The sequence below is a fragment of the Marmota marmota genome, unplaced genomic scaffold (genome assembly GCF_001458135.2).
Source record: "Marmota marmota marmota unplaced genomic scaffold, marMar, whole genome shotgun sequence".
Lineage (NCBI taxonomy): Eukaryota > Metazoa > Chordata > Mammalia > Rodentia > Sciuridae > Marmota > Marmota marmota.
In genome coordinates, this window is record NW_025999941.1 from 14,584,114 (window position 1) to 14,609,984 (window position 25,871).

Here is a 25,871-nt window from a genome sequence, read left to right on the forward strand (position 1 = left end):
TTCCTTTAGCAATGTCTTCCCTACATTGTCGATGATTTGAGCCAATGAACATTGCTTGCAATGTGGTTTGTGGACTACTTGCGTCCGATCAGAAGTTTGTTAGAAAATGTACTCTGGAGCCTCAAGAGAAATTTTATTTCTATTCTGGTTCTTGCTACGTTGCCGAGACTGACCTTGAACTTGGGATCCTTCTGCTTCAGCCTCCCGAGTAGGTGTGATTCCAGGGGTGCACCATTGCACCTAGCTGCCAGTAGCACTTTATACTAGTCACTTGGGTATTTGGGACTCTGTGCCCATAAGAACTTTCTCTGAGAACAAGACATGAAGGTATAAAGTTGACAATGAGATGTGCAGTCATGTGTGAATTGGGCTACCCCCAGAAATGCCTGGTCTTATTAAAGGTTTGCTGTGACCAGGGCTGGTGATGCACACCTGTCACACCTGTAATCCCAGTCACTTGGGAGGCTTGAGCCAGGAAGATTGCAGGGTCCAGAAGGCCTGGGCAATTTAGTGGGACCCTCTCTCAAAGCAAAAAGTAAAAAATGGACCGGATGTTGCTCCGTGATAGAACACCCCTGGGTTCAATCCTCAGTACAAAAACAAATCTCTCTCTCTCTCTCTCTTTTTTTTTTTTACTTGTGTTTGCATATCACATAATGCAGAAAGTAACTTTAAAATTCAGGGGAAAGATCCTAAAATCATGTTACCTGGGAGGTGCTCATGGTCATTGCTTGGAGCACTATATTTCTGGGTTGAACATATGGATCCGTTTGGTTATGGTTTTCGGAAATACTAGTCTGTAGGACTTGTGTGGTGGCATGTGCCAGTAATCCCAGCAGCTTGGAGGCTGAGGCAGGAGAATCATGAGTTCAAAGACAGCGTCCGAACCCTATTGAGGACTAAGCAATGTAGTGAGAATCTGTCTCAAAATAAAACATAAAAAGGGCTGGGGATGGGCCTCAGTGATTAAGTGCCCCTGGGTTCCATCCCTGGTGCCGCCCCCCCCCACCCCCCAAAGAAAAGTGTGTGTGTGGGGGGGAGAAGGAAATAGTAATATCTAAATTGGAATTTTTTTATTTGTTGTGTGCCCCCTTAACTTGACTCCCTCTGAAAAACTGCAGAACCCTTTCCTATTGTTCCCATGTTCTTCAAGACCTGTAGAGCTCCTGGTGGATTTATAACCCTTAAGTTTCCGGTGCTAACCCAGGGATACACCACTTTGCTATATAGTTCTCCTAATTTGTGGGAATAGAGTAAGTGGAGAGGAACAGTTTGACCAAAGAGCTGTCTTCTAGGGCAGGAACACAAGTAGTAAGTATGTCACCAACCGGTGGCATTGCTAGCTGGCTTCCCTGGTGCCACTCCAGGATTTAGAGCAACAGGTTTTTAGACACATTCGATTAGGAAAGGGTGCTTTCTTTCTTCCACTGCTTTCCTAACTTTTTTTCTAGTGCTTTCCAATAGAAACCTAATGTGAACAAGCTGCACAGATGTGTTTAACTTTTCTTTATTTTTTATTATTGTAGTAGAGATTGAACCCAGGGATGCTCAACCACTGAGCCACATCCCCAAACACCTATTTTTAAAATTTTGGGACCGGGTCTCACTAGGTTGCTGAGGCTGGCTTTGAACTTGGGATCCTCCTGCCTCAGCCTTCTAAGCTTCTGGGATTATAGTGCTACCACCACCAGCTGCTTTTAACTTTCCTAGCAGCAGTCATCAAAAAGTAAAAAGAAACAGACGAAATTAATAATTTATTTTATGTGACCCAGTATATATATCCAATATATCACTTTAACACATAATCAAAATGAAACCCTGTAGGGACATTTCGCCTCCTTTCCTTGTTTAGTCTCGCGTGTTTTCTTAAGCCCGCGTGGCCAGGGGTTCTGTGTGGGATGGTGGGGTACTAGAGACTCCTCTCATCCCCAGGTCTCAGTGACGGTGTGAACATCTGTCAGTGTGGGAATATTCCCTTCCTGAGTCTTGTGTTCTCTGCAGTTAGTTGATATTGTCATGCCTCCTGTGTCAGTTGTGGTGTTAGGATTCTCTTTGTGAGCCTTGTAGTAATTTACAGGAATTATCACTTTTATTGCAGTATCTTTTGGTGCAACTAGAGGGACTTTACTGTGTGAAATCACTTAAAAGGATGATCAAAAGCATATTCTGTTTCTTCTGGGACATAGGGTTGGGCATCTAAGTGCCTTAGTGGAATCCTTGAGACAGAATATATCACATTAGTATCATCCAGAAGCTTTCTGGTTTAAAGGTCACTTTGTTACATTTGGTCCGAATATGTTGCTTTGGAATTTTGTGTTTAGGTCTTTGTGTATGTTTATTTGAAAAAATCCCTAGATCTATACCATTCATAGTGGAGCATCAGTGGAGATTTATTTTCTTTTCTCTATCGGTATAGTGTCTGGGTTTGAATTCCTTTCGCATACAAAGTGCTTTGGCAAGGGACTTAGACCTTGGTTGCCTTTTTTTTTTTTTGGTATTGGGGATTGAACCCAGGGGCACTTAACCACTGAGCCACATCCCCAGCCTTTTTTATATTTATTTTAAGACAAGGTCTTGCTAAGTTGCCTAGGGCCTCCTACATTGCTGAGGCTGTCTTTGAACTCTAATCCTCCTGCCTCAGCCTCCAGAGCGGGCTGGAATCACAGGTGGGCACCACTTTGACCTGTGTTTGCCTGGTTTTGAACCTGGGAGTGACATTCTGCTGATGTCAGCCCGAGGTCATCTAGTTAAAGGAATCCCAGCACTGTCCCTCCTGTTCCACAGTGATTGCAAAAGAAATCTTATTTGTTCCCGGCATCTTTATTAATTTTAGAAATTTAAGCAGTGTATGCAAGAGAAATTTTAGGAATGGATATACTTCTTTGACATTGAGATGGAGTTTAAAAAAAAAATCTGTATTTCTTCCCCAAACATATGTTAAAAAACCTTCCTTCTGGCCCAGTATCTCCAATCCCATTTCTCTGTTCCTTCCACTGTTTTGTGCTGGAATTGAGTCTCTCTTCATTTTGGGTAGATTATTTTAATAAGAACTTCCTGGTTAGAGTATCACCCTTAAAAAATAAAAGTTCCCAATACATTTCTCATACTGTATTTTCTTTTTCTTGCTTTTCCTATAGCACTAGTTCCTGAATAAACCTCAGATATCATCCAGGGGCTCTTCAAGATCTGAAATCAGCAGAAGGTTTTCTCCAGTTTTGGGTTCCATTGTGTTAAATAACAAAGGATGGATTAACCAAACCTTGAACACACCAGTAGGAAAGAAAAACCCCATGGTTTCTATTTGCTTCTAGTACCTCCCTGACTCTTCACTTAATACTCCCTTGCCGATTATGCAGAGGTGATATTTAAGAGCCGATCTGTTGAATAGACCTTTGTAAGTAATATTTTAAAGGAGTGTTTATTTTTCACGATCCACTCAGAATCTCTGTCACCCAGGGCCCTGTAGTCTTAGCCCACGTGTTGTACCAATTTGTTCCAGAATATTCAACTGCATATGCTACATCCTTCTTATCGGCTGTGCAAAATCAAATGAAGAGTTGACTTCATTCAATTTTGCCTGATACTGAGGCCCCCCAAAGACATGTAAAAGCTGCCTGGATATTTATTTTAAACCAATAGGATAACACTGTCTCTTTATTTCCCCTCCTGTCCCATGTTTGACTGACTTCCAGTCATAAAAAGAATTTAAATTTAGAGTAGAAAAGTCTCCCTGAAATTGATTTCACTATGCTTCTTGTATATAAATAGGTATTGAGGGCAGGGGGAGGAGATATTGAACTGAAACTTTCAATTTTGGAGTTGAGCTTTCTAAAGTCATAAAACGGCTTTTCCATTTGACTCTTGATGGGTCTTGTAATGTAATTGGTCCTAGCCTGAGAAGATTTTGGAAGAAGCAGAACCAAGGAAGGAAAAAGAAACAAACCTTGCTTATTTAATTGCTGCCCTTTTTTCATCAGGAAAAGGACGTTTGGTGAAATAGCCCTTTTTCTAAAAACGGGAAAATTTCCCCCCCTTATAATTATTTAAGAAATTGCTTTTAGAGCTATCTAAATAGACTTAGAGATAAGTGCTTTAGCCATCTTGATGTGATCTGGTGAAAATTTTTATGTGGTTAGGATTTTTTAATTAAATCGTTTTATTTTAAGATCGTAATAGCCCTCTTAAATTATTTTCCTCGAGACTTGTATTGTGTTATTTCAAGTTAATAACTCCTCTTCAAGCAAAGCAAAAAATGCAAGATATTTCTTCTGATGATTTCTTTGCTGCAATTGAAGAGAACAAAGCCCACCTCACTCTTGCTGGAATGGAAGCAAATCTAACACTTAATAAAAATGGAGATAACAAAAAATGAACTTGTAGTCCTGGGATATTCTGGCTAGTAGCATTAAAGTGGTTGCCTGGGCAATACTAACCCAGTTCCGCGGGTTATTATTATTTTTCTTTTAAACGCCAGCGACAGGTGTCAGGGATTGTATCAAAGAAGGCCATCCCAGTGGCCTGTTTTTCAGGGTTTCAGGAGGCAGAGTATCCTCCTGGGGGACTCCAAAGGAAGGAGGAAGCAGTCTCTTTAGTCATTTATCTCCCTATCAGTGCCTAGCATGTTTATCCCTGGGTGCATTTGCATGATTATAGATAATCTTCAACAGTTGCTAAAGACAAATCTTTATCATTGTGTAGAGATGAATTACCTTTGATTTCATTTATCAATTGGCCTTTGTCTAAGTTGCCTTCTGTTCCAGTTGCTCACCACTACTTGTGGGAGACTTTTTGTTTTCTTCTTCTCCAGATCCATTTCTGGGAGAGATGGGGTTGAGGCCATGGTTTCATTCCTGCTTAAACATAAAATGGGTTTTTAAAATATCTCCCTCTAGGGTCCCTCTGAAATACCAGTAAATCCGTTCCTTTCCAAGGATCATACAGACAGGCGCTTATTATCATCATTATTTTTTACATGATATTGCAGATATGTAGTTTTATGCAGTATGTAGCTCTGACAGAATATAGTGAGAAAGATCATTCTTGCTTCTTTCTTTTCCTTATTGTATTGGTAAATAATTGTATCTGCTTTGACTCTCATAACTGCTATATTTTAAATCGCTATTCCATAAGCAACCCCCCACCCCTTCTGGAGGACTGAACCCAGGGATACTGTACCGCAGAGCTACAGCCTAGCGTCTTACCAAGTTGCACAAGCTCATCTTTGAACTTGTGATCCTCCTGACTCAGCCTCCTGACTCACTGGGATTATAGGCACGTGCCACTGCACCTGACTTGCAACTCATTTCTAGATGGTTCTTAATTCAAGTGAAAATGGTCAAAGTGATGTCCATAGAAAACAACAGAAAATGTACATATTAGGGTAAAATGTTTGCTCTCCAACATTTAGCTTCTGGGAGAATGTCTCCGACTTGCTTTGCACAAGTGCAAGAATACACTTAGTGAATTTTCTGTCCCGACCCCCCTCTTCCCGGGGGCTAGGGAGATCAGCTTTAGCTTTGACTCCCACCAGCTTTCCTCCAATCTGTTCCCTGCACTTCAGAGTCATGTTTTAAAAGCATACATCGGTAAAAATGCTCTAAAATTAGATTATGGTAATGGTTGCACAACTCCGCAGTTACACTAAAACCCATTATATCTCAATGCAGCTGTTTTAAAGGATATGATACACGAGACCACATTGGCTGCCACCATTGAGCTCCCCAGTCTCCCCTGAGGTCCTGGGGGATCCTGCCCTTCTTCTTCCTCCATTTCCCCCTTCTAGCTCCCCAGCTGAGAAGCTTCCACCAGACCAGCCTCCTTAGGCCACATTTTACTCTGGTTTTACATCCTTATGTAGGCTGTTCCCCAGTCCACCCTCCCTCCCTGCCAGTGCTCTCCACTAAAACATCTCCTTCCCTGATCATTCTCTCCAATTATATTCCTCCCCCACCTGTGCCATTTGTTTCATTCCATTTTTGCATTCTGTTCACCAGGTTTATAAATTAAGCCTCTAGAGGGCAGGCAGGAGGGTGTGTAAGTAGGTATGGATAGAGGCTCCATACAGTAGCATACTACCATGGAGAGATCCCAGACTCCACAGAAACTCTCTTTAACTACTTAAGTGTGGAGGGAGAATAGAAACTTGTTGACCAGTCGTCCATATGTCTGGGGAATAGTCAGTCTCCTGAATGACTGGCCAGACAGAATTTAAAAAATGTCTCCAACCTAGCCCTGGAGGTCACAGGTCTCAAAATTGATTAGATGGATGTATGGAGTGCCTTCTGTATTTGATCCTCAAATGTAGGGCCTGGGCTTATACCTACAATTTACCATGGTTGGGGATTATCTCTGTAGATATTTGTGTTATTGTGAAGGTTACTGTCTTTGTTTTCTGTTGCTATAACCACAGACTGGGTGGTTTATAAAGAATAGATGTTTATTTAACTTACTTAGTGAAGGCTGGAAAGCTCAGAGACATGGCCCTGGCATCTGGTGAGGGTCACCTTGATTTGTAACACGGTCGAAGGGCCTCACGTGGTAAGACACAGAGCAAGCATGCCAGACACAACTGGCTTTTATAATAAAGTCACTCCTCCCTAACCCGTTAATGGGTTAATCTGTCCATGATGGTAGAGCCTCATGACCCAGTCACTTCCCACAGGTGCTACTTCCCAGCTCCAAATACCACTAATGAATAGATCGGGGTCTTACGGCTCCAAAACATGAAATTTGGGGGACATTTTTCAAACCATTGCACTTACCTGCTCTGAGTTCTGGAGCTGTGAATCACCTGCTTGGTGATGTTGTATTTTGGTGGAGTTGGTGGATGTGGTAAGGTCAGCAAATGGTTGCCCAACCACTTTTAAGTAGGATTTCTTTGTCTACTCTTTTTCACATAGAATGTGTGTGTGTGTGTGTGTGTGTGTTGACTGGACTCTATAAAAGGCCCAAGTTAATGTTCATTTCTTAAGAATAAAAAAAATATATCCAGTAGTCAGTTACACATTTTATGCAAAAGAATATGAAAGATGAGAATTTATTAATCCATATATCACTTTTGTATTTCCTTCCCCAAGTTTTAACAATATGTATTTCCACTTGGTATGGAAGTGGCTTTTTTTTTTTTTGGTAGACCAATAACTAATAACTAATGTTTGCCTAGTTGTAATTGGAGATCCTCAACAACATGGTAGAAAAAAAATCATTCTTTTTTATTTTTATCCTTCTAGTATTGGGAATTTGCTTTTTTATCTTTGACAATTCCCTTTGGTAGGAGGAGTTGTCTAGACAGCTTCCTTCTTTTGAAATTCTTCTATTTTTAGTTGTCTGAGGCTTATGTAGGAACTTACTTGTGATGTTATTTACCTTTGAGCAAGTGGAGTAGCTATTAACTCAAAAGACTTTTTGTGAATGTGAAAATTTCAGTTTTGTGATGAATATCTGTAAGAGGCCAGAGGTGTGGCTCAGTGGTGGAGCACTTGCTTATCATGTGTGAGGCCCTGGGTTCCATCCCCAGCAATACACACACACACACACACACACAAATAAAAAGTAAATTTAAAAAGATTGTGATAGTGTTAACTCTACAGTCTGTAGAGTAATATCTGGCTCAGGTCTCTGTGTTCTTGGGCAAGTAACATATCTTTTCCGAAAGTTATACGTAAACTAGGATTATTGGAAGAATTACATGAGCCGGTATATTGATTATACTTTTAACAGTACTCAACCCATGGGCAGTAATTGACTTAGTAAATAAATTACGATTGTGCCAGGCCACGGGGGCATGCTCAGAGGGCCATAGGTAGACTATTTAAGAAATATAATTGATCAACTGGGACTGGGTGGAGATAGGGGCCAGTTGGAAATTCTTGGCTCTTCTCTACGGAGAAAATTCATGTAGCATTTTGCTGCTAATTGGGAATAAGGTCCAGATCTCCCATTACAAAATAGAAGACAAACTGGGCTTGATGATTCACGCCTGTAATCCCAGCGACTGGGGAGGCTAAGGCAGGAAGATTGCAAGTTCAAGGCCAGCCACAGCAACTTAGGCCCTAAGCAAATTTGGGAGACCCTGACACAAAAAATAAAAACATAAAAAGGACTGGGGATGTGGCTAGTGGTTAGGTGCTCCTGGGTTCAATCCCCAGCAACCCCCACCCCCACCCACCCCCACACACAAAAAGAAAATCCCAAAACAAAGACAACATTTGTTCTCTCCCCTGCCTTTTCCTACTTTGGAAATTCTACCTGCTTGTGTACACACACACACACACACACACACACAGAGGATAAAACATCTGATGCATGGGTATGTTCAGTATGGTGGCCATGCAATCTTTGGGCTGGATCCCCCCATTTTTCAGATGTTGAAAGAGATGCTGCAGTTGTCAAATTGGAAGTAACTATCCACAGCCCGGTGCATTTCCACAATGCTTCCAGTGAACATGCTTCAATTTCTGGATAAATTACAGAATGAAGAGACTTGATTCATTGCAAACCACAGGATAAAAACAGACTGTCTCTGTGTGGGTCTGTCTGTGTGTCTATCTATCTACCTACCAACCTACTTAGAATACTCAGTTGAAACCAAGGGCACTTTACCACAAACTACATCCCCAGACTTTTTAAAAATTTGAGACTGGGTGTTTTAAGTTGTGTAGGTCCTTGCTAACTGGTTGAGGCTGGCCTTAAACTTGGCAATCCTCCTGCCTCAGATGCCCTAGTCCCTTGAATTACAGGCGAGTGCCACTATGCTCGACGGGGTTGTTACATTTCTATGCGATGTTATATAGTTTTTAGAAGCTGGGGGCATTTTTTTTTCTTTTTAAAGATGTTTTCTCTATGAAAGAAAGATATTTTCAGTTTCTTTACAAATGTATAATGAGCCCATTCATTATAAATCAATTTTCTAAGTGTGCTTTTTCTAGACCTGTTGGAAAGTGTGTGTGTGTGTGTGTGTGTGTGTGTGTTTAATTTCTGAAGTTTTTAAACTATGAGAGTTAATAGCAGAGGGATGGATTTTTCTTTTTTTGGGGGGAGGTCTCTTTTTAGTCCTTATTTCTTTAAAAAATGGGTTCTACCTTTTTGGGTCTACAATATTTTTTAATAAACTCACAAGAGAAACTCAGTATTTTGCTCTCCCACCTGACAACTCATTTTTACAAGGGCAGTTTGTGTTTCTTTTGCTCCTTGGGATACAACATTGCTGTCTGATTCCTTTTCCCCTTGCCTCTGAGTTTTAGTAATTCATTTTACTTATCTTAAAAATAAAACAAAAAAGAAAGAAAGAAAGAAATCATGGCTCTATATTAGATCTCTTTATCACTTTAGTTGATGAAAAAATTTTCTTAGTTGAGACAATAGAGACATTTGAATATGATAAAATAGGCAATCTACTGTAATATTATCTATTGTATTTGAGGTTAACTCAGTATCACAAACAGCTAAGAGGACCGTTTGTAATGCAGTAGTTGTAGAAGAACACACTTCTTGATCCTACTATTTGGGACACTCACCAAGTACGTTTTTAACACAATTAATTGAAACACAGGCACAAAGGAAATGAGAGGCTGATTGGAATATTTAATTACTTTTAACTATAATTTGATCCTTTTGCCTATTGTAGGCACAAAAAAAGATAAAGATATATTCATTTCAGACTATTGTGTGGGATTTTATGTTCTTAAATGCTCTTTAAAAATTTGGAGAAAATTGTGCTTGAATGCAGATTTTGCCGTCCTTGAGGTATCTTTAATTTGTTTGTTGTATGAGCAGTTATAATAGATATAAACAGCCTGCTTCACTGCTTGTCTGCCATTCTGAAAATCTGTATTCCGGACTCGAAAATGAGAGTGCCTATTGCTTATTTTTAGTGGGCTCGTTTTTTGGCAATGACTCTGGAGGAAGAAAGAAAACTCCTTATGTGAGTGTGACCCGTCCATCATCCTAAGTAATTCTACATTCTGGCACAGGGGCCTCAACATTTCTGTGTTCTGCTGTTTTCCGGTTTGGTTGGGAGTTGAATTATTCTGCCCAGCTCTTTATCCTGTGGAATGATCTAGAAGTGGCTATGGGGTGAAGTGGAAATAACTTCATGTATTACTGCTGTAGTTGGCTTTGGGCCCAAGATGTCCAGTCAAATTGTAGAAGGAACTTTGGGATGTTCTGATTATCTGCCTTCACCCATGTATAACCTGTGCTGTGTACCCGCTTTTCCCCACAGAAGATCAAGACAGCAGAGATCAAGTGGATGTTGTGGGTCTATCCGGGATGATGAAGGACTACAGTGAGTGGTTCTTTTGAAATCCTTGGTGGCCTCTTGTCTTCTTTTCTTGGTGGACATCTTGGACTTCTATTCGCATTCCCGTATACAAATGCACGTAGAAATGGACCGCCTTTGTCAAAAGAAAGTAGGGCATTGTACTCTCTAATTTCAGTTTTGGAAGAAAAACGTTTTCAACCCCCATGTAGTGACTTTATTATTATCTAATCTGGACTCAGGGATTCTTGCTTCTTTCGGATGGGAAATCCTAAGAACTGTATGTTAAGAACATTATTTAATATGCCCAAAGGGGCAAGGCTCTTAGATTGAAAAAGGTTCCCTGCAAAATATCAAAGAGTTAACACAGCTTGAAGTCCCCCCCCAACCCACCCTTCCCCAAGTCAAAATATCTGTGAAACACTGAGAACACTGACTACACAGAATTCTCCTGAAGATCCAGTTAAGGCAGATGGGTTACACATCTGCTTTAATATTCCCAGAATAAAAACATTTATTCTTATAAACTATGTCCGGTAGCTGTGGGAAATTAAATCATGCACATAGGAAGCGGTTGCGTTGATATCTTCAGTAGTAGGTAACTCTGAGGCTATTTTTATAGGAAAGGATTGGGCCTTTGGGGCTGGAAACATTTTTATCTTTTTCGCTTCAGGCTGGAAATGAGGTAGGCTCCGTAGAAGTTCTGAGAGGAAATGGAGTTTTTGAAAACTCCCTGATGAAAATACCTGTCACTCATTTAACTCTCTGCCTAGCAACCAGGTTGACTTAAGATTCCTCTTGCTGAGGGAGATGTAAGCATCCCTGGCTAGTTAATACTACTGGTTTTGAAATCTCCGCTTTCATCTTGTTGGAATTCAGAGACCTAGATTCTCCTGGAGGATGGGAGTGGCTGGATTCTTCCATGCACATGATCCAACCCTCAAAGGCAACTTTAAGTTCAAAATTCCTTATGCTCTGGTTCGTCACCCCACCAAGGGTGTGTGTATGGTGGGGTGAGGGTGGGGCTCAAACAATACTAGAATTGACCACTTTGAAGAGATATACAGCTGTTTATACGTCTCCATATATAACTGTTCTTCCAGTAAGTTGCAATGTTATAACATGATAAAAAGTTCTCCTGGGCTTTCCTTTGACAAATGAATTTAGCTCCATAAACCATAGTGGTTTGGTGCTGTAGAACCTGGTCGAATAACGTGTTTGCATAAGCCAGTCCTCCCTCCCATAATAACCATAGGCAGATTTACGCTTATTTTCTGTTCTGAAGTGAAGCTACATATTTTCATAAGCATGCTCCATTTTTAATTGTGTAATTAAGTTGCTGACATAAGCAACTATGCAATTTCACATTAAGGTAAGGATTCATAAAGGCATGCATTTGCATAATTTAATTTTCTGCACAGAAGATATTGAAAATCAATAGCATGATTCATAGCCATACCATATCATTGCCATGCCGCCATCGGTTGGCTGTTTGAGCTTAGGAGGGTACAAAGAGTATTAAAATTGATTGAATTTGGTGTGCTGACTCTGTAGCTTTACTTGGGAACCACAGACTGTTTCTATTTGCAAATCTTCTGTTCCTTGCCAATACAATATGAAGTTGTTTAATATACTCTATATACATTTTTGACTGCTTTTCAAATAATAGTTTCTAGAAAATTGTTATTTTTTTAGAATCACATTATTATTAACTGAAGTGCATTGAGGAGAGAACTTAAAATTTTGTTTTAATTTATGCAGCAATCCAGTAATGCATGATGATGTTTTTATTGGGGGTTGGGGTAAGGAATCACACATTACTGACAGATGTAATAAAAGGGAAAACTAAATATAGTCACCTTTAATGAATAATTTATGTGTTGAACAAAACAAATCTGGTGCCAAGTGATAGAGTCCTTGGCTACACTGTTCCTTTCTGCATGGCCTCCCTGAGGGTTTGCTTATTAGATAGTCAGGATGGTTGCTGCTTCAGATCTTTCTGAAGGAGAAGGTGGCGTTTTTGTTATGTATGCACACACATACACATACACATACACACACTGTTACATCCTCTACCTGCCAGAGTAGTCGCCTTGGACCTTTCTGTCATTCATTCATTCACTCACTATTCATGAACACACAGTATATGGGGGAGCTCCATTATGGGGGTGTTTTGGCAGTAGTCCAGGAAACACATGCGCTTTTCCTGGGTCCCTTCAGCCCTTCAGAACCCATGCAATATGGCTTTCAGAAGTAAGTTTTCCTGCCCGAGCTGCCCTGGCTATGTGAAATACACCTTGTACTTCAGTACTTTGAGGGAGAGTGAGCAAGACAAGGGGACCATCTCTCTTGGGGTGGCCCTCAGCTCTTCTGTTACTGCTTGTCAGCTGGGCTGTGTTCGACATTACTGCAGCTCCTGTTTTGTTCCAAGAGACCCATCTTTAGACAGGCAGTTTCTGCTGCTCAACTCAGATCCATGTTCCCTATGTCACTTGGAAGGTGACTGCACATTACGGGTATTGAGTGCATAGGGGAGGATCTTATGGTGTCAACTTCTCTGTTTCTTCCATTGGATATATCTTTGTGGATTTGCTTTTGCATTAATAATTTAGTTTGCTTCGGGAGCTGGTTAAGGGTGGGACCTCAAACCTGATGGCCTCAATGCAGACTTGTTCAAGGCTATTGGGATACAGGTCCTGGAGATGTGGGCTTACCTGACTCAGCTGTGGACCTGCCACTGGGCTTTCCCAGCACTGATGCTCCTCCAATAGGAGACCTTCCTGGCAGTCTCTGTGCGCCTTGCACTACCCTGATGATCCCAGAGGTTCTGGGAATCGGGGGTTGGTGGGGATTACGAGTCTGAGTTCCATCAGAGCATGGGGAGGAATTAATATCCTTGAAGAACACCCCATTCCTTCCTTAATTTCCCACCTGGTTTGTTTGTGAGCTTTCAGGTTAGAACTCTGTTCTTGCTCAGTTTGGAGCCATGTTTTGGTCAGTTCTGCAGCAGGCCCACTCCCCTGTGCTCTGCCAACCCTGCATCAGTGTGAAGCCTTTGGCTGTGAAGTTACAGACCTTGAGGACAAGAGTTGGGAATGTCAAAGATAAGGGCGACCTTAGGCCCAGCTCCCTTGGGACATTTGCTGGTTTTTATCTCTGGCTTCAATGTAGAATCACACAGAGGCAGGAGCAGTGGCTCATTCCCACAGCCCCAGCTACCCGGAAGACTGAGGCAGGAGTTTGGGGCTAGCCTGAGCTACATAGCAACACCCAAAACTGGTGTCTTAGCTCCACCCCAGACCAATTAAATCCAAATTCCAGGTATAGTTTTGTGTTTTTTCCCCTCCCCTTTTGATACAAGGGATTGAAACCAGGAGTGCTCAACACTGAGTTGCATCCACAGCCCTTTTAAAAAATATTTTTAAAAAATTTGATACAGGGTCTTGCTAAGTTGCTTAGGACCTTGCTAATTTGATGAGGCTGGTGTTGAACCTGGGATCCTTCTGTTTCAGCCTCCTAAGCTGCTGGGGTTACAGGTGTGAGCCACCACACCTGGCTTTTTTGGTTAAAAGCAGTTCAGACCACTATTCTAACAATGGCCCTTTATGAATGGAGAAATTGGCAATCAGAAGTTGAAGCAACTGTTTACAAGACACTGTGGGTCTCACTGGGGTATCTTTTGCATGTGAGAAAGAGAAAAAGACACTTGAACAGGTAATTGGTTCATGAAGCTATAAAGCCACAGATAGGGCTGGCTTTAAATTGCCTTTGTCCAGGTCATAGACATTATCAAGAGAGTTCATCTATAGGTTTGCCTCCTCTGACTTGGTTCCATTTTTTATCTCCTCTGTTGATACCTTACTTGATCCTTGGCCACTCTCTCAAGGCTCTGGGCTAATGTCATAACACCTCCAGAAGGAAAGGAGAATCTCTGATTGGCTGATATCCCTAGGCCTGGATGCATCAGTGGGAACAGGGGGATGATATAGTGATTGACAGGCTGAAACCAAACAGTCTATCGCTAGAGCTGGCAAGATTGGTGATGACAGGGAGTGGCTGTCCAATCTGTAATACCCACTTAGGTTTATTATTGCAAATGAGGAGACTGTGTGGTAAATTTCTACTGTGTTGTGTTAAAAGGAACATCCTTAGGTCAATTGAATTTAGCAGAGTTTATTTGAACAAAACCAAAAATGATTTGTGGATTGAGTGGGTTCTGAGAATTCCAACCAACATGTGATCTGACGGCATTTGTAAGGAAATGAAGGTGAGACAGAGGAAAAACAAGAACTTAACAGGCTACAGCTTAGTCAGTCACCTGGTTGGCTGGTTACCCATTAATTGTTTGCAATCTAATATTAATTGGCTGCAGGTACTTCTGCACCCAGCCAAAGCTCAGTTACTGTGGTTAAACTTACATGTTGGTGTGGTCTCTTGGCCTCAGTCTAAATCCAGGGCCACTTACGAAATGTTATTTCTTTACAGGCATTTAAAAAGCATTGTATAATCAGTCGTTTTTACTCATTTTGTGTGGATACAACGAGAAAGGGTTATTTGACAGAACTTACTTAAAGCAGAGTAAATAGGCAAATAAAGTTTCCCCATATACAAAGAACATAAATAATCCTAATGATTAATAATTTAGTTTTCTTTTGTGGAGGGTTAATGGATTAGGGGACTAGATGGTGAGACTTTACTTTTGACCTCTAGAAGCTCGGATTGGCCAACTTCCTGGGGCTCTGAAGGGTTCAATTCTCTAGAATCATAGGATGAATTGGATGATGGTTACCTAAGCCTTTATTGTTTTATGGATGGGTAGTAATCAGAACCAGTGAATAAATATGGGGATACGAGGTTTACTGTTTGGTTATGTTTTGGGGTTAATCAGATTCCCCCTTTTCTCTAAAGGGCTCATACTCTATAGAATCTCTCTGCTCAGGCATTACTTGTGTTAAAGCTTGTCTGTGCACTTGAAGTGGAAGCACAAAGTACTTCTTTTTCCTGATTTTTCTGTTCCAGCCTGTCACATCCTCATCAAAGCTACATCATAATATTATTATTATTGACGAATTTGGAATGGAAAATGTATTGTGCTGTCCCGTGGCTCTCTTCATCTTAAATTGAATATACAGATTCCTCTCCCCGTTTTCTTTTACTTTTGCAAAGCACTTGATTTTGTTTGGGTGGATTTGAATATTAACATAGTCAGGTGGTGGGTATTGTTGGAGTATAATTCTGTTTCATTTTGGATTCCGGGCACCTGTGATTTTCTCATCTAATATATCAGTGCATTCAGGTGTGGATTCACAACAAGAGAAATTTGCATCCATGAAGAGGCTGGGAGAAGGGTCTTTGAACGCGGGAGCAGGCAGATGGGAACTCTCCATAATGGGGTTGAATATTTTTGCTTTTGCTTGACGGATCGGATTCATTTCGAGTTTTCCAAAAAATACATCATTAAGCAGTGTTTCTTTTCTGAGATTGTTGCGGGGGCTTCTTGTTTTAGGGGCTCAGTACTGCAGGTGACTATTTGTGGGTCCAATGGTGTGGAACATGGGTACTCACCACGGGAATCCTTCTCATGTCACACTGTGCCTTGTTTGGGCGGGATAGGCCCTGACACCCTGGTCTGCATGCTTACCTACGGGTCCTCTACTTATAAAACAAGTAGAATGAGCCCCAGCTCTGTGAAGATCACATAGGCCAGGGGACCTGGGTTTATTGATGTAAGTAGAACCAAAGTCCTAGATTCCAGTTCTACTATTTATCTGACCTTGGGTGAGTGACAGTTACCACCACTTCTTGAAACGTTAGTTGGCTCAAAACACCATAGGGTGCTGTTTTGCAGACCAAAAAAGATAGTGCATACAAAGGACTTAATGTCCTGTGCTCTTTGCTACAAAGTGAAGGGCTCATGGTAAGCTGTTATTATATGAGCAGTAGTCATGATAATCTGTGGATTCTCCTGCAAGTTTTTTTTTTTCTGTAAAATGAGGTTCTATTTGGTCATTCCCAAGGTCTTTGCTTCTCTGAAGTCTCCCAGATCTGTTCATGAGACCCCCTGTGTGTACGTGGTGGGGTGATGACTTTGTCTCACTGTGGGTCTCCTCTCCCTCTTGCAGCCTTGACGGAAGGCTACGTCGGGACCCTGCATGACAACAGACACGGCAGCTCAGTGCAGATCCGCAGACGCAAGGCTTCAGGGGACCCATACTGGGCTTACTCTGGTAAGTCACACTGTTGATATTGGCACTACAGGCATCTGGTCAAGTCTGGCTCAAAATCCTGCTTGTATCACGTTCACACCTGAGTTCTGTTTATTGCACCCTTTTATAGTTCAGTACTAGTGAAGTTGAAAATATTCAAACCTGTTTTTCTCAAGGTTGTTAATCTTTCCCACCTGTTTTCTCCCTCAATTTGCATTTATTTCTGAACTCCTTCATGAGTTATTGTACCTAACTTGTGACTTTCCTGAAGACGCACATTTTCTTTTCTGTTTCTTTGGTGGCTGTGATTTTTGGAGACCACAAATTGTAAGGCTGGTCTTCAGCTGCTTAAACTTCTGCTAAGTATTATAAAGCATTAGATATCCAAAACTAAGCAGAGAAATGCAACTTTATTTTCGAATCAGTCTTGTGGAATTTATTGTAGTTCTGTCGACTGCAGTTGTTTTCATTTATATTTTGACTGTTAGCCTTTGAGCCAGTGAAATGGGAGATCCTTGTTACAGCTGTGTTGACAATTATATTGGAAATAATTTTCTTTCATTTTAAGGTGGGGGAAATGGAGACATACCATATGGAGGGTCCCCACAGTTAACCAAAATGTGACTGGTGGATTGTGATTTCTTAAAGAGATTTCGAAGCTCAAAAATATACGGAAAATAGATTATAGCTAATTAAAGAATACTTGAGGAAGATAGACTACTTTGGAAATTACTTTGACACTGAATAATTCGGATTGCTTATATGAAGGAGCTGAAAGTCATAGAGTATTAGTCTTAATAATAAATCTATGCATTATGCAATGTTGTTGCATATAGAGCCGAAAGCTCTCCTTTCATCGTTAATGCTCTGGTTTTAAATTCTGAATTTCCGCCTGCAAATCCTGTTAAATTTGTGACAGTGTAAAATTTATAGGTCTGATCTTTAATTACACCTTATCTATTGGCTTTTTGCATCCTTTTGTCTATTGATAAATCTCCTGCCCCTACAGGGAGAAAAGCCTATCTGTTTTGTTTTGCTCCTAGCAGATAGTGATTCTGAAGTCTTCCATCACATCCAGTTCTTTGTGATTAGAATTATCTAATTAGAGCCTTTTTGTCACCATTTCTGATAAATGAAGGAAATTGGGAGATGAAGGCCAAAATTACATATATATATATATATATATATATATATATATATATATATATATAGCTTCATGCCAAGAAACCCAAAGAAAATTTATCATTTTGTTCTTTGCGGCTCTGATATCAGTCAGGAAGAAGTGTAAAGTGGCCTGCTGTTTACAGTTCGTCAATTTAGAATGATAATGCTGTTACTCAGGAAATTGGAAGTTATATCCCATCAGCATCTCCAATTGCCATTGAGGCAAAGAAAGGAAAGGCCTAAAACTTCTCTCATTACTCAGTTAAGAATAGACATAAGCCATGTTATCTTTGGGATGGAGGCATGATTGATGTCCTTCCTTGGGTGGGCTTAAACAGCCTCTGTTTGGTCCCTGTGGAATGCACGGTGTCTGGATGTGGGTACCTTGTCCGCCTGTGGCATAAGTTGAGGCACTGGGACACATTTTCTGAAAAGATACATCTTGGGCTTTTCGGGTCACTTGGTCTCAGTTTCAGCTACTCAGATTGGCTGTTGTAGGGTCAGAGCAGCCACAGAGAGTACAGGGCTGTGTTCAGATAAAACTTCATGAATTTGAGTTTTGTAGGATTTGTCTGTGTCAGGAAGTCCTGTTCTTTCAACTTTTCCACCCAACCATTTAGAACTACAATAAAGCATTCTTTCTTCACAGGGTGTGCAAAAACAGGTTTCTGGTTAGATAGGGTTCACAGGCCACCGCTTGTCAACTCTTGTTTTAATTGATATTTTCCCTCTGAAATTCAGATTAGGATAGTGATTTGAGGAATCCTTCAGAGGCTATGAACTGCTTTGTTAGGTGTAATAGAGAAAATAAGGAGAGTGAGACAGATATCAGATAATGGTACAGATTGAAAATACTTGGGAGTATTTCAGGGTTTTTTTGGGGGGGAGTTTACCGGGGGTTGAACTCAGCAGCACTCGACCACCGAGCCACATCTCCAGCCCTATTTTGTATTTTATTTAGAGAGAGGGTCTTGCTGAGTTGCTTAGCGCCTTGCTTTTGCTGAGGCTGGCTTTGAACTCGAGATCCTCCTGCCTCAGCCTCCCAAGCCCCTGGGATTACAGGTCATTATGGAATCTTTACTTGTGATATCACGTTGGTACTCAGTTTTGGGTCATGGGGATGTTCAGATTTTTGAGTCAGGGATGTTTAACTTGTATGCGATCATCATGTGTGAGACGGTGCTTGCTGAGAATTCCACGGTCTCAGTGGTTGTCACATGCCAAAGTGATGGTGGTACTGATTCCCACATCAGGAAGATGAGGGGTCCATCAGAGACACTCCTCAGCATTTGGCCAATAAAGAAAGGGCAGGAAGAGTTGGAGCCTGTTGTTTTCGGCAGTTCAACACCTTAAAACTATCAACATGCCTGATGGTTTCTGGTTTTGCAATATTTGCATATATAAAATGAAATGTCTTGGAAATGGGAACCAGGACTGAGCATGAAATTCATTTGTTTCACATGAACCTTATATAGACAGCAGGAAGCTGATTTTATAGGACATTTTTACTGTGCCTGTGTTTTCACTGGGCTGTGTCACCAGGTCATTATGGAATCTTTACTTGTGACATCACGTTGGTACTCAGTTTTGGGTCATGGGGATGTTCAGATTTTTAAAACTATCACAGACCTAGATGTAGGACTAATAGTTGTACATGTGAATCTCAAGGTATAAATGTTGCTTGGCAAAAAAGACTGACAAATGAGGTCAGGCTCTTTGCTGGGGGAAATATTCTTAAATTTAGCTAAGCTGAAGCAGGCCATTCTGAAAGATTGGATTAATGGTCCATACTTTATTTTCCTGTCTTATTCTCTGATTTCATTTGCTTTCTCCTACAGTACTGTCTTGGGTGGCTTTGGGGCATGTAGTGTGTGAGAGTATGGTTTGGTTTGTTTGTTTATTTGGTGTTTGGTGGTGCTGGGGATTGAACCCAGGGCTTTGTGCATGGTAGGCAAGCATTCTACCAACTGAGCTATATCCCAGCCCTGAGAGTATAAATTTTGTATTTATATAGAGAGACCACGGTTTTATCAGTTAAGATTCTGCAAGTACATGTAGTTGCTCGATGCCTCAGTTTTCCCATCTGTGAAATGGGGAACAATTAATAGGACTTCCCTTGTAGGGTTGTTATGGGGTTAAGTTTAACATTATCAGTAAGTACCTATTGCTGACACTGTTATACGACTTGGCTGCTGTTGAAGTTGTTCATTGAATTTTCTTTGGGGAGTCATGATTGACAGTGGGTCTATTACTAGGTAATACTGAGAGCTAGTACCCAAGATTCACTCAGCTGTAAGTCACAAGAATTGCCTAGTTGGGATTTGGGAAATCTCAGTTTTATCAATTAGGATTTTGGAAGGACACCTAATTGCTCGCAGCCTCAGTTTCCCCATTTGTGTTGAGCCTCAGTATCTTTGGCAAGCCTTTTCCACAGCATTCCCAGTGGATTCTGGTGATCCTTCTGTTGGGATGGCCTTGGGAGCAAGGAAGGCTAGTGAAGAGGGTGGTGTTTTGGGGAATGGGTCAAGGTGACCAGTGGTGTTGCCTGGTTTGTGTTTCAGTATTCTGCTCCTTAAGTCACCTTTGTGTGGAGTGAAGCTTGATTGATGTTGACTCTGTTATTCTGATGACATCCCTCCCAGACCTGACAGATAATTGCATGAGGTTCTGATCGTGGATGGCTTGGTTTTGGGACATCTTCCATATCACCCACAGTTCGTTAATATTGGGATAACATTTCACTTCTCACTTTAGGACGAGCCTAGCTATTTCATTTCCCCTGTGTCACTTTAGATAATGGAGACGCCTACTTATCTTTGAAATGTCAAAAAACTTTGCTTTCATAGTCTTATCCAAGTATTCCTTTGTGAACACCTGTAACTTTAGCAGAGGGGATTCTGGATGGCAGAACCTGTTCAGTTCTGTCATGGTCATCTATATGGGTCACCTTTGTGGTTCTTAATTTAGTCTCCTGTACAAAGGGATCATAATATCAGCTCAGTGGGAGAAAAAAATCATCCATCAGATAGATAAGAAGATATTATTGTTAACTCTTAGTAATAGGAGTATAATTTCAAGATTGATTTATATGTCCTTGGATTTCTTTTTTCACATGCTAACACAGAGGGGGAATCAAAGAGAATGATCCTTTAATATATTTCATGTAGAATGACATCAGGAAAAAAATGCAATAGTTTAAAAACATATCTCCTTGGGAATATTAAAACAGTTTCTCTTCTGTTCGTTTTACCCAGCTGAGATGTAGATACTTTTCTCTGTGACTTGAAGTGATGACAGCTCATGAATTTTTGGAGTTTTCCCAGAACTTCTGTAATTATTACACGAAAAGTAACACATGTTGGGTACGTCACTGTTGCCGGAAAGAGGAATGAGAAACAAATCTGGGACAAGCCAACTGGAAATTCAAGGCATTTTTATTAAGCAGTTTTCTCTCTTCTCCCTCAGATATTTAGAGAAAAACAGGTGTGGTCTCTGCCACCCCATTTCCCCCCACATCTTTAATACTCTACATCTCATGTTCCTTCTGTGTTTAAAGAACTATAAAGTCAGGCAGGTGTGGTGGTGCAGGCCTGTAATCCCAACAACTTGGGTGGCTAATGCGTGTTTGAGACCAGTCTTGGTAACTTAGCCAGTCCCTGTCTCAAAAGGAAAAAAATAAGAAAGGGCTGGGGATGTATCTCAGGGGTAGAGCATCCCTCGACTCAATCCCTAGTACCAAGAAATAAAAATAAATAAAATAAAATAGAAACTTAATCAAGACATCATTAGAAGAATCCAAAATTGAAGCATGTATTAACCACAATTCTCTGCAAAAGTTCTGGCACTGGGGTTAGATGAAGGTCAAGTGGCGTAAGAGGCATTCCTTCCTAAACCAGGGGACATGCATGGTCCTGGGGTCGATGACTTGCTCAGCTGTCATTGGGAGATAAATGGACACACTTGATAGGATGACTTGGAGGATTTGATGTATGTCAGCACGTGGTATAATTTTTGGCTTGCACCCGGCCTATCAATTATATGCCACCCCACTATGTGTTCATGTGAACATCTTGTATTGTAGCAAGATGCAGGTGTGTGTGTCATTACTCCTGCTAAATGTAGAATCTTTGAGGACAATGGTTATAGTTCAGGATACCTGGCTTCTCCTGCTGTGTCAGAACATCTCCTTTTGTGGATATTTGGGGCACAATTTCAAATGGACAGAGGGATGGACAGATGGATGAAGATCTTGACAGTCTGTGCTGAGGCACTCACTCTGGGGGGTGGGAGGTCATGCCATGAGCTTCTGATACAGTAGAGGGTGATTCACAAAAGCTTTCCCTGTTGGATCCCTTCGAGTAACAAGCTCCCCTGGTGAACTTAAAGATATAATTAAAATTCCTTAAAATTTCATTTCCATACCTATTTTTAAGAAGGTCTGTGCAGGGTAAATCAAAATATGCATGCCTGCAGATATCTGCCTTTGTCATTAGAAGAATGGAAGGCACGGCAGAGTCCCCAAGGTTTAATGTTAATATTGTCAGATTATTTGCACCCCTCCTAAAGCCTCCTAGGAAGCCTCTTAAGGGAATCATTCCCTAGAGAGCTTCTCTTCTTTGCAGTAGACATCTCTGCTCCAATGGAGCCACATCCCTGGGTAGAGATCAGCCTTGCATTCACTCTTGACCATCCCAGCCCCAAAGCTATCTTGGTCCTCCTTGATCCATCTTTCCCGAGTCTCCTTTACATTTTACTTTCCATCTTCTCTCCAAGTCCATATTAATCCGATGACACTTTGTAAGTCAGAGTTACTTGTTTGTCATGCTTGTTAACTGCTTATTCTCTGCCAGGTGTGCTATCACAAAAGGTACCAGAGCAGCTACTTTGCAGAATTGCTTCTGCCAGATCTCTACCTTTAAGGGTAGATAAGGAGGCTCACGGGCCTTTGAGACCTGAAACGCTCAGATGGTGACAAGGGAACTGGCTTAGTATATCCAGAGCATGTAGCAGGCCAAGGAAAGTTAAGGGATTAATGCGGAATATTGGATTTGGGATATGGAGAGGGTTGCAGTATTCCTGGGACCTAGAATTTCTTTCCGGAGGTATTAGGGATTTATGAATGGATTTAATGGAAAACTGTTGCTTTGGGGTAAGAACACCATTTGAGGATTGGTAGGAGGAAGGAAAAGTGTGAGAAGAAGGATGTTGAGAACTAATCATACCCCATGGGGATTTATTATTGCTTGAATGTGGAAGAGAAAGTAAAAGGAATTGTCTAGCCTAATCCCCGAGGGTGACTGAAGATGGCACTGCATTTAATTTAAAATGAGTGAAAGGGAATAGGAGTGTGGGATAGTTGTACAGTTTGGACTTGAACCAATTAAGATGCATGTTCTTGAGTCTCGTCGTTCTTTGAGTAGTACCTTTGTCTGTAATTAATCTTCCTTGATCCGTGTTCCTATCTCGATGTTTTGGGGGTAGGAGGTCCTCAAATTAGGGAACACATTGTAGGACAAACTGTCTTCCTGTTGGTATTCTTCTTCTTTTGTGTTCGATCTGTGTTAATAGGGATAAAAAGAATGAGTCAAAAAAAAAAAAATCACATGATCCCATAGTTGTCAGGGCTTTCTGTATATAAGGGAAAAAAATGTGTGCCAACATTGGCTTTGGGGACCTTGAACTTGTCTCAGTACTGGGCCACTTTGCCTTTTTTTTTTTCCTTACCATTTGAAAGAAGTTGTTTTCTCAGCTCAGGTATTTTTTTTCCCTTCTTTCTCCCGAGCTGTATTTGAATCCTTGCTACTCCTGGAGCTAGTTTCATAAGCGTTTGTAAAGTTCACGGATGCTGATGGGTAGGAGGATGAACTATTGTCCAACGTGGCATTGGTATCAAGTGCTTTGCGTCAGTAATGATGCCTGGTAATGGGGCTTTTGAAACACCAGTGTATGGAAGGGTGAGAATTTTGATTTGCAATGGACTCTAAAGGGAGCAGGTTGATGAAGCCTTTTTTGGAGGGCTTTTTGGTAACATCTGTGAAAAAATTAAAAATTGATAGTCTTTCGTCCAGCGCTTCTGCTTTTAGGGACTTATCTTTTAGATACACTTTTGCATGTCCTGAAAGTGGCACTGTATTGAGCAATCTAAATGACCATCAGGAGGGATTTGGGTATGTATAGTACATCCTTATGGTGAAACGCTTACCTAACAGCCACCAAAACAAAGTAGGTCGAGCTAGAGGAGGAGTTAAGATAATATGGGTAAATGGTCCTGTTCATGAATACAGTCGAATTTTGGAGACTGGCCACCAAAGTTAATTGTGGGGGTATTATTGAGAAGTGATATGTGTTGCATCTTTACATTCTTATTTCTAAAATTGTTTAATATTTTATGAAAGTATATCAAGAATTAAGTTTCCTATACCAATATATCCGTAATATGTCAACTTATATACATTATTTTAAAAATACATAATATATTTCATTTTATTAATATATAAAATAAAATATGTATTCACAGTGAAAAAATTTTTAGTTGTACATGGGCACAATACCTTTATTTATTTATTCATTCATTCATTCATTTTTATGTGGTGCAGAGGATCGAACCCAGTGCCTCACACGTGCTAGGCAAGCGCTCTACCACTGAGCTACAACCCCAGCCCCCATGTATTTATAGTTTTTATGTGTGTGTGTATGTGTGTGTGTGTGTGTGTGTGTGTGTGTGTGTAAAATGTATATAATTTTTTTTGGCGGGGGTACCAGGGATCGAACCCAGAGGCACTTATCTTCTGAGCCACATCTCCAGGCCTTTAAAAATGTTTTTATTTTGTGAAAGGATCTCACTAAATTGCAGAGGGCCTTTCTTAGGGTTGGGGCTAGCTTTGAACTGTCAGTCCTTCTGCCTCCCAAGCCACTGGGATTACAGATGTGGCCATGTGCCCAGCTTAAGAGGGAAGCCAGAGGGAAAGCAAAAGCCTTTTTCTCTCTTTAATTGGCTGTATCTAGTTTTTTTTTTTTTTTTTTAAGGTGGATGTTTTCACCGGCAATTCAAATTTTATAAAACGCTGATACGAACCATGCAGAAATTAATGAACTGATATTGACTCAGTGTGAAAATGAACATGGAGATTTATTGGGCAAAGCAGTAAATATTGACCCAGGCAGAGATAAGGTCAATATTTACTTTGACATTACATAAATCCTTATATTCATTAATCTATAAGTTTAGTGGGTCTACAGAAGGCACACAGAGAGTTATATCTAAGTATATATTTTTCATATCTGTGATGGATCAAAGTCAAACATCTTTCTTTTTTTTTCCTGGTTGTAAATTTGAAATGATGATTTTTCTCTCACCTTTGAAACTGACTTCTTGGGGAGAGGCCTGGAGGAAGTGTGGCGGGTGGGAGGATGTGATTAATTTAAATGTTGGGAGGGAAAGTATATCTGGCCCACTACGTGCCTAACAGATTCCAAATGCTGTGTGATGTCCTTAAAGGCTGCAGGTCTTTCTTTGTAACCTAACAAAATATACTCATTTATTTTATCTGTATTCTCGTTTATTTTATCTGATTTGGCTCACAAAACCCACTTTCTGCTGATATAAAACAGAGGAACATTTTGTCTTTCCCTCCAGATATTGTTAAGCTACCTTTTGTAGAATTTTCTTTTGACAAATAAAATATCATTGGTATGTGTCAGGCTGGGTACCACTTTTTTGGTCCTTGTTGAAATTATTAAGTTGAAGTCTTCCTACTTTTCTTGGCAAGGTCGTCTTGGTGGTAATGTAACAAGTTAAGGGAGGGCCAGCCATAGTGACATACGTTTTTAATCCCAGCAACTTGGGAGGCTGAGATAGGAGGTTCACAAATCCGTGGCCAGCCTTAGCAACTTATTGAGACCCTGTCTCAAAAATACAATGGAAGGGGCCGGAGAACGTGGCTCAGGGTAAGTGCTTTGCCTAGTACTGCCATGAATAAACAAAATAAATAAAATTATGGGGGAGCTTTTTTATTTATTTATTTATTTTTTTGTTTTCTTTTTTTTTTTAAATTTTTTATTGTTGGTTGTTCAAAACATTACAAATTTCTTGACATATCATATTCCACACTTTGATTCAAGTGGGTTATGAACTCCCACCTTCACCCCATACACAGATTGCAGAATCACATCAGTTACACATCCATTGATTTACATATTGCCATACTAGTGTCTGTTGTGCTCCGCTGCCTTTCCCATCCTCC

General features: G+C 40.7%; 1 protein-coding gene across 2 annotated transcripts in view; it reads left to right on the plus strand.

The window, feature by feature from the left end:
* The window catches only part of Ptprg (protein tyrosine phosphatase receptor type G), a 708,054-nt gene that overhangs the window by 156,863 nt on the left and 525,320 nt on the right, over positions 1-25,871 (plus strand). For both annotated transcript variants that reach the window (XM_048801208.1, XM_015494493.2), the window contains exon 2: positions 16,381-16,485. In XM_048801208.1, coding sequence (XP_048657165.1) covers positions 16,381-16,485 — 105 coding nt within the window. The remainder of the gene's footprint in view (positions 1-16,380; positions 16,486-25,871) is intronic.